The sequence below is a fragment of the Oncorhynchus masou genome, chromosome 32, assembly GCF_036934945.1.
Source record: "Oncorhynchus masou masou isolate Uvic2021 chromosome 32, UVic_Omas_1.1, whole genome shotgun sequence".
Classification (NCBI taxonomy): Eukaryota; Metazoa; Chordata; class Actinopteri; order Salmoniformes; family Salmonidae; genus Oncorhynchus; species Oncorhynchus masou.
In genome coordinates, this window is record NC_088243.1 from 13,611,691 (window position 1) to 13,621,549 (window position 9,859).

The window sequence follows — 9,859 nt, forward strand, 5'->3', positions numbered from 1 at the left end:
TCTCGATGTGCAAAACTGATTGAGACATACCCCAAGCGACTTACAGCTGTAATCGCAGCAAAAGGTGGCGCTACAAAGTATTAACTTAAGGGGGCTGAATAATTTTGCACTCCCAATTTTTCAGTTTTTGATTTGTTAAAAAAGTTTGAAATATCCAATAAATGTCATTCCACTTCATGATTGTGTCCCACTTGTTGTTGATTCTTCACAAAAAAATACAGTTTTATATCTTAATGTTTGAAGCCTGAAATGTGGCAAAAGGTCGCAAAGTTCAAGGGGGCCGAATACTTTCGCAAGGCACTGTATGGTTTTCTTTGAGACTGTGGTCCCAGCTCTCTTCAGGTCATTGGCCATTGACCTGCCGTGTAGTTCTGGGCTGATCCCTCACCTTCCTTATGATCATTGATGCCCCACGAGGTGAGATCTTGAATGGAGCCCCAGACCAAGGGTGATTGACCGTCATCTTGAACTTCTTCCATTTTCTAATAATTCCGCCAACAGTTGTTACCTTCTCACCAAGCCGCTTGCCTATTGTCCTGTAGCCCATCCCAGCCTTGTGCAGGTCTACAATTTTAACCCTGATGTCCTTACACAGCTCTCTGGTCTTGGCCATTGTGGAGAGGTTGGAGTCTGATTGAGTGTGTGGACAGGTGCCTTTTATACAGGTAATGAGTAGGGCTTCTTAAAGAAAAACTAACAGGTCTGTGAGACCCAGAATTCTTACTGGTTGGTAGGTGATCAAATACTTATGTCATGCAATAAAATGCAAATGAATTACTTAAAAATCATATAATGTGATTTTCTGGATTTTTGTTTTATATTCCGCCTCTCACAGTTGAAGTGAACCTATGATACAAATTACAGACCTCTACATGCTTTGTAAGTAGGAAAACCTGCAAAATCGGCAGTGTATCAAATAATTGTTCTCCCCACTGTATATACAGTGCCATGCGAAAGTATTCGGCCCCCTTGAACTTTGCGACCTTTTGCCACATTTCAGGCTTCAAAAATAAAGATATAAAACTGTATTTTTTTGTGGAGAATCAACAACAAGTGGGACACAATCATGTAGTGGAACGACATTTATTGGATATTTCAAACTTTTTGAACAAATCAAAAACTGAAAAATTGGGTGTGCAAAATTATTCAGCCACCTTAAGTTAATACTTTGTAGCGCCACCTTTTGCTGCGATTACAGCTGTAAGTCACTTGGGATATGTCTCTATCAGTTTTGCACATCGAGAGACTGAATTTTTTTCCCATTCCTCCTTGCAAAACAGCTCGAGCTCAGTGAGGTTGGATGGAGAGCATTTGTGAACAGCAGTTTTCAGTTCTTTCCACAGATTCTCGATTGGATTCAGGTCTGGACTTTCACTTGGCCATTCTAACATCTGGATATGTTTATTTTTTAACCATTCCATTGTAGATTTTGCTTTATGTTTTGGATCATTGTCTTGTTGGAAGACAAATCTCCGTCCCAGTCTCAGGTCTTTTGCAGACTCCATCAGGTTTTCTTCCAGAATGGTCCTGTATTTGGCTCCATCCATCTTCCCATCAATTTTAACCATCTTCCCTGTCCCTGCTGAAGAAAAGCAGGCCCAAACCATGATGCTGCCACCACCATGTTTGACAGTGGGGATGGTGTGTTGTGGTTGATGAGCTGTGTTGCTTTTACGCCAAACATAACGTTTTGCATTGTTGCCAAAAAGTTCAATTTTGGTTTCATCTGACCAGAGCACCTTCTTCCACATGTTTGGTGTGTCTCCCAGGTGGCTTATGGCAAACTTTACACAACACGTTTTATGGATATCTTTAAGAAATTGATTTCTTCTTGCCACTCTTCCATAAAGGCCAGATTTGTGCAATATATGACTGATTGTTGTCCTATGGACAGAGTCTCCCACCTCAGCTGTAGATCTCTGCAGTTCATCCAGAGTGATCGTGGGCCTCTTGGCTTCATCTCTGATCAGTCTTCTCCTTGTATGAGCTGAAAGTTTAGAGGGACGGCCAGGTCTTGGTAGATTTGCAGTGGTCTGATACTCCTTCCATTTCAATATTATCGCTTGCACAGTGCTCCTTGGGATGTTTAAAGCTTGGGAAATCTTTTTGTATCCAAATCCGGCTTTAAACTTCTTCACAACAGTATCTCGGACCTGCCTGGTGTGTTCCTTGTTCTTCATGATGCTCTCTGTGCTTTTAACGGACCTCTGAGACTATCACAGTGCAGGTGCATTTATTCGGAGACTTGATTACACACAGGTGGATTGTATTTATCATCATTAGTCATTTAGGTCAACATTGGATCATTCAGAGATCCTCACTGAACTTCTGGAGAGAGTTTGCTGCACTGAAAGTAAAGGGGCCGAATAATTTTGCACGCCCAATTTTTCAGTTTTTGATTTGTTAAAAAAGTTTGAAATATCCAATAAATGTCGTTCCACTTCATGATTGTGTCCCACTTGTTATTGATTCTTCACAAAAAATACAGTTTTATATCTTTATGTTTGAAGCCTGAAATGTGGCAAAAGGTCGCAAAGTTCAAGAGGGCCGAATACTTTCACAAGGCACTGTATATATATTGACAGTGTCATTATAGTAAAAATAAAGAAAAACCCTTGAATGAGAAGGTGTGTCCAAACTTTTGACTAGTACTCTCTCTCTTTCTCTCTCTCTCAAAATCACCCAGAAATTATCAATGGAAATCAAATTTATCAATCCATGGAGGTCTGGATTTGCAGTCACACAAAATTAAAGTGGAAAACCACACTACAGGCTGATCCAACTTTGATGTAATGTCCTTAAAACAATTCAAAATGAGGCTCAGTAGTGTGTGTGGCCTCCACGTGCCTGTATGACCTCCCTACAACGCCTGGGCATGCTCCTCATGAGGTGGCAGATGGTCTCCTGAGGGATCTCCTCCCAGACCTGGACTAAAGCATCCGCCAACTCCTGGACAGTCTGTGGTGCAACATGGCGTTGGTGGATGGAGCGAGACATGATGTCCCAAATGTGCTCAATTGGATTCAGGTCTGGGGAACGGGCGGGCCAGTCCATAGGTATCAATGCCTTCCTCTTGCAGCAACTGCTGACACACTCCAGCCACATGAGGCCTAGCATTGTCTTGCATTAGGAGGAACTCAGGGCCAACCGCACCAGCATATGGTCTCACAAGGGATCTAAGGATCTCATCTTGGTACCTAATGGCAGTCAGGCTACCTCTGGCGAGCACACCCCACACCATGACTGACCCACCGCCAAACCGGTCATGCTGGAGGATGTTGCAGGCAGCAGAAAGTTCTCCACGGCGTCTCCAGACTCTGTCACGTCTGTCACGTGTTCAGTGTGAACCTGCTTTCATCTGTGAAGAGCACAGGGCGCCAGTGGCGAATTTGCCAATCTTGGTGTTCTCTGGCAAATGGGCTGTAAGCACAACCCCCACCTGTGGACGTCGGGCCCTCATACCACCCTCATGGAGTCTGTTTCCGACCGTTTGAGCAGACACATGCACATTTGTGGCCTGCTGGAGGTCATTTTGCAGGGCTCTGGCATTGCTCCTCCTGCTCCTCCTTGTACAAAGGCGGAGGTAGCGGTCCTGCTACTGGGTTGTTGCCCTCCTACGGCCTCCTCCACGTCTCCTGATGTACTGGCCTGTCTCCTGGTAGTGCCTCCATGCTCTGGACACTACGCTGACAGACACAGCAAACCTTCTTGCAACAGCTCGCATTGATGTACCATCCTGGATGAAATGCACTACCTGAGCCACTTGTGTGGGTTGTAGACTCCATCTCATGCTACCACTAGAGTGAAAGCACCGCCAGCATTCAAAAGTGACCAAAACATCAGCCAGGAAGCATAGGAACTGAGAAGTGGTCTGTGGTCACCACCTGCAGAATCACTCCTTTATTGGGGGTGTCTTGCTAATTGCCTATAATTTCCATCTGTTGTCTATTCCATTTGCACAACAGCATGAAATGTATTGTCAATCAGTGTTGCTTCCTAAGTGGACAGTTTGATTTCACAGAAGTGTGATTGACTTGGAGTTACATTGTGTTGTTTCAGTGTTCCCTTTATTTTTTTGAGCAGTGTATATATATATATATATATATAGAGAGAGAGAGAGAGAGAGAGAGTGTACTAGTCAAAAGTTTGGACACACCTTCTCATTCAAGGGTTTTTCTTTATTTTTACTATTTTCTACATTGTAGAATAATAGTAAAGACATCAAAACTATGAAATGACACATATGGAATCATGTAGTAACCAAGAAAGTGTTAAAAAAATCAAAATATATTTTATACTTGAGATTCCTCAAAGTAGCCTTGACAACAGCTTTGCACACCCTTGGCATTCTCTCAACCAGCTTCATGACGTAGTCACCTGGAATGCGTTTTAATTAACTGGTGTGCCTTGTTAAAAGTTCATTTGTGGAATTTATTTCCTTCATAATGCGTTTGAGACAATCAGTTGTGTTGTGACAAGGTAGGGATGGTATACAGAAGATAGCCCTACTTGGTAAAAGACCAAGTCCATATTATAGCAAGAGCAGCTCAAATATTTTTTTTACCTTTATTTAACCAGGCAAGTCAGTTAAGAACAAATTCTTATTTTCAATGACAGCCTAGGAACAGTGGGTTAACTGCCTGTTCAGGGGCAGAACGACAGATTTGTACCTTGTCAGCTCGGGGGTTTGAACTTGCAACCTTTCGTTTACTAGTCCAATGCACCACTAGGCTACACAATATGCAAAGAGAAACAACAGTGCATCATTACTTTAAGACATGAAGTTCAGTCAATGCAGAAAATATCAAGAACTTTGAACATTTCTTCAAGTGCAGTCGCAAAAACCATCAAGCGCTATGATGAAACTGGCTCTCACAAGGACCGCAACAGGAAAGGAAGACCATGAGTTACCTCTGCTGTAGAGGAAAAGTTCATTAGAGTTAACTGCACTTTAGATTGCAGCCCAAATAAATGTTTCACAGAGTTCAAGTAACGGACACATCTCAACATCAACTGTTCAGAGGAGACTGCGTGAATCAGGCCTTCATGGTCGAATTGAATTAAAGAAACCACTACTAAAGTACACCAATAAAAAGAAGAGACTTGCTTGAGCCAAGCAACACGTGCAATGGACATTAGACCAGTGGAAATCTGTCCTTTGGCCTGATGAGTCCACATTTAGGTTACAACCAGCTCAAGCCTGTTCCAACTGTCTTTGTGAGACATAGAGTAGGTGAACAGATGATCTCTGTATGTGTGGTTCCCGCCGTGAAGCATGGAGGAGGAGGTGTGATAGTGTGGGGGTGCTTTGCTGTTGACACGGTCATTAATTTATTTAGAATTCAAGGCACACTTAATCAGCATGGTTACCACAGCATTCTGCAGCGATATGCCATCCCATCTGATTTGCGCTTAGTGGGATTATCATTTGTTTTTCAACAGGACAATGACCCAACACAACTCCAGGCTGTGTAAGGGCTATTAGACCAATTAGAGTGATGGAGTGCTGCATCAGATGACCTGGCCTCCACAATCATCAGACCTCAACCCAATTAAAATGGTTTGGGATGAGTTGGACCGCAGAGTGAAGAAAAGCAGCCAACAAGTATTCAGCGTATGTGGGAACTCCTTCAAGACTGTTGGAAAATAATTCCTCATGTAGCTGGTTGAGAGAATGCCAAGAGTGTGCAAAGCTGTCATCAAGGAAAAGGATGGCTACTTTGAAGAATCTATAATATAAAATATATTTTGATTGGTTTAACACTTTTTTGGTTACTACTATAGTTTTGATGTCTTCTACAATGTAGAAAATAGTAAAAATCAAGAAAAACCCTTGAATGAGTAGCTGTGTCCAAACGTTTGACTGGTACTGTATATATATTTAAAATAACAAAGAGAATTACAGCATTACACCATCACTTAAAAACATTGTCTTGGAATTACAAAAAATCCCAGTTCGTCAAAAAGGACAAGGAGTTTACAGGAGACCTGGGTTCAAGTACTACTGGAAATCTTGGAAACATTTATTGTTTGCTCTAGCCTGCCTGGAGTGCCAGATGGGTGTGGTTTGCAGTCTTGCTGCTATTCCATTGGTTCCATTTTGCTAGGCAAGCTCAATCAAGTCCATATAAAGTATTTGAAATTATTTTGAATAGTATTTGCACCCAGGTCTGGTTACAGGTGGACTATAAGCTCATGTCAGCTGAGTTGGGCTTTGTATCTGAGGTCACCTGTATGTGTCTGTCTGTCTGTCTGTCTGTCTGTCTGTCTGTCTGTCTGTCTGTCTGTCTGCTAGTCCACCATAGAGAAGTATAGAAACACACACAATAGAATAGAAAAACACATCAGTCTTTATCAGAATGATCTCATCAGTTCATCTGGTAGGCTGGCTGGCAAGGCGCTGGGCCGTTTTCCTGAGCTGGAGCGGACTCAGTGAAACATGATGTTTCTTTCTGGACGGAAACAGTCTTTTTTGGGGTCATCCTGTGCTCTGAGAAGTCTAGTTCAGTCTAGCTGAGCTCTGAGAAGTCTAGTCCAGTCTAGCTTTGCCCAGGGTCAGACACTTGCCACACTTTTCACACTGCTAAGCCAAGCTAAGCCAAGCTGTACTGCGCTGGTAGTTGCTGGAAAGCACAGTGTGAAAGAAAAATACCCAAGCCATCACAGTATGGATCCGCTCGGCATTACAGTGTGAAAAGGATGTAACTATCCATGGGCAAGGGTCATGTGTCTATGACCTCGGTCGGTGAGGGTTCGTCGGGGAGGCTAGTGGTGGCATTAGGCAAGGTCTGGTTGTGCCCGTGGTTGTGACCCACAGAGTTCCCTTGCTGCAGCTCTAATGCTATACCTGCCATGCTAGGATCCTGTGGAGGGAACTCCTTCACCTGCCTCCTGTACTCCAGAAACGTACAGGCCTTCGTTGCTATGGCCACCACGTTCTTCCCTATGAAGATTGTGGAAACCCTACTATCCTGGAACAGCACCATGTTGACCCCACGGATCATGATTGTCACTATATTTATGGTAACAAGACTAAGAACAGGGTACAGCATCATCTTCTGGGGCGAGACGTGCTCCCCCTGGACACTGATTTCAGACAGGGAGACACAGGGCAGGATAAGGAGGAGGATGTAGCAATAGAAGAACATCAGTCCCTCGGCCCAGATGGGTAGGCCCGTCCGCTGGGGCTCCCACAGGTTGGCCTGGATGTCCAGAACATCCAGCAGGTCCAGGGCCACCCAGAACAGCCTCCCCCGCATGTCCTCCTTCTTCCGGAAGGTTCTCACATACTCCATGCTGTCCAGGGCAACAAGGACCAGGTACAGCCCCGGGACGCACACAGAGAGGAGTAAGGTTAGAGCCTTGCGGGCCACCGTCTCCAGGCTCTTCCTGTCCGCCTTGTAGTTCTAGAAGATATAAGACATTCTTTGTTGTTAATTGTTAGAGAGATATTGAAATGTGTCTTTTTCTGGATTTCTGTGAATATCCAGCCCTGTCAAATCCCGAATTGAAACTATGAGATTAGGTTGCAGCATCCCCTCCCCGCCACCCAGCCAATACACACATACACACCCCTCGGTTAGCCACAGTGCAGCGTCCCTGGAGCAGTTTAGGGCTGGAGTATCCTGCTCAAGGGCACAACGAAAGGAGATGGTATCTGGGATACTGATGCCAGCAACACTCCGGTTGCCGGCTGTAATGGGAATATTTAAAATGAATAAAGTTCATATTCAGTTTAGAGTGTTTAACGCAATGTTTAGCATATTTCTGTGTTTTCCCGTTCTGTAGTACACATGATTCCAAGTGTTCTGTTTGTAACACTCGGATTGATGTTCACTAGACTAGATGTTATGGATTAAACTCATATCTGTTGATAGTGATTGACTGGAGGTACAAGGACTGAGGACACTGATTATCATTGTATTATGTGAAACACTGTGATTCTGTAGCAGCTGACAATCACTGCCTTTTGTTCGGACTTCCTTGAAGCCTCTCTGGCTGGGGTTTACAGTACACTTGGTGCTGTCTGATTAGAATATTAAGAGGCCAGTTAGAAACATTCTATGCATCTGTTCTGGAGGAGTCTCTCTGCATTATTGTAATTAAACCCTATTGATTTTGAATGACTTTATCAATGACTGCTCTCCTTTTTGTTCAGCTGGAAATTCCTATTACAGCGGCCCATTCGAACCCGTGACCCTCTGGTTTCTGGTCCACCTGTCTGCCTACCTGGAAGACGAAGTAGAGTTTGATCTCCAGGACGAAGATGTAGAGGAACCAGAGGATCATGGCATAGCCACGCTTGGCAGTTTTCACCTCGGCCCCGACCCAAACCGCCACATAGCGCAGCACGATGAGGAAACAGATGTCTCCCACCAGCACGATTATGCACACCCCGATCTACAAATACACATCATACTTTATTTACTAAACATGAAAATCACAACACAGTTTTTACAGTAAAACAATATATTGAAATAAATTAAAAGCAAACAATTGAAAGGCAATGAAAGAGATGCAAAAGAACTAAGGATGTCAAAACAGTAAAATCACTGATTAAAGGCCAAGTTGAAAACATTTTGTAATTCAAAGCTACAGTCTACGATTGGTATCTATTTTTGGACTTTTAAATTAATGATAAATAGTTTTATTCTTTTTTGAATCACAGTATATAGCTTTAAAAAAATGTCTCTTACCTTCCTGGGCCCTTGGTTCTGCTCTACTAGGTAGGCATCCATAAAGGCCATGCTGGTCATGACCACCATTGTAGTCAGGCACACATGGCGCTTGTCTGGCTGCGGCAACACCATGGTGGGTAATGGGGGTTATAGTTCTACTGAACTTCCTGTTGTCGTCCTCCAAAACAAAAGTTGTAGTCCTACTTTACAGTTTGTTCAGGAAGTTATTTTAGGGGCAAAAGTCAAGTATACCATACCAATCCCTACTAGATTAACAGATACATTTGGATTTGTTTATATTATTGAGAAGAATGCACTCCCACTCCTTAGAATAATGCAACGTGTCCTCCATTGATTGGTTTGGAAAAGACAACACTTCTAGAACCAAGAGGGTAATGGGACCAATTCAGGTTGGGAGAATTGCAGTGATATATTATGGTCTGTTTAAGCCATACAGACTGGTGCATTTCCTCTCTCAGCGCAGTTCCATTGAGTCTGCTGTTCTACTGCTGACATCACGGTCTCACAACACAACTCCATAACCTGGGAATCCCCTCAGTAATAGAGTGAACATAGCAGCTGGGCTTTATTGCTCCTTGGGAAAATGACAAAACCACATATCTCCAGTTGTAGACTTTGTAGTGGCCGAGTCCTCATGGAAGCAACATGGACTGGCAGAGGACAACAGCAGCAGGACATTTCCTGAGGCAAATGCGTGCGTTTGCTTCAATTGTCCAAAGGTATCACTGTGCCTTCACTGTGGGGCTTCTAAAGAGAATCTGCTGAGGAGAGAATGGAGTTGTTCCTGTGATGAGTTCTGTACAAATCCACAGTAACTGTTTCTTTCAGTCCGTAGAGTCTAGGGAAGAGAGAACAGAATAAGGGGTTAGTTTAGCCCAATCTGTGCTGTCTAAACTCCTGTGATTACACACTGTTACAGCAGGGGGCAGTAGTATGACTTGGATTCGTGTCATAAAGGGAAACACATACAGAAGACAAGGGATACCCACATAAGTGTGTATAACACACACACACACACACACACACACACACACAAACACACACACACACCAAAATATATATATACTGGGAAATTTACATTTAGCTGAATTGCAAATATACGCCTGCGTTAATCCGGCTTAGTGGGCTGGCATTGGAAAAACTACAATAAAGGGAAAGGA

General features: G+C 43.5%; 1 protein-coding gene across 1 annotated transcript; it reads right to left on the reverse strand.

Annotated features, from left to right (window-relative positions):
- Nucleotides 1–6,722: 6,722 nt before the first annotated feature.
- tmem121aa (transmembrane protein 121Aa) lies at nucleotides 6,723–8,810 on the reverse strand. The gene is made up of 3 exons (XM_064955592.1): nucleotides 8,697–8,810; nucleotides 8,230–8,400; nucleotides 6,723–7,406 (listed from the first exon to the last, which is right to left on the reverse strand). Exons 1-3 carry the CDS (start codon nucleotides 8,808–8,810, stop codon nucleotides 6,723–6,725), a joined length of 969 nt encoding a protein of 322 aa, XP_064811664.1.
- Between the last annotated feature and the right edge of the window lie 1,049 nt (nucleotides 8,811–9,859).

Coding starts and splice junctions, on each gene's coding strand:
- tmem121aa (XM_064955592.1), bottom strand. CDS start 8,810: ATGGTGTTGCCGCAGCCAGACAAGCGCCATGTGTGCCTGACTACAATG. Junction 8,401..8,696: donor AGAACCAAGGGCCCAGGAAG/GTAAGAGACATT, acceptor GTGTATTTGTAG/ATCGGGGTGTGCATAATCGT. Junction 7,407..8,229: donor AACTCTACTTCGTCTTCCAG/GTAGGCAGACAG, acceptor TATATCTTCTAG/AACTACAAGGCGGACAGGAA.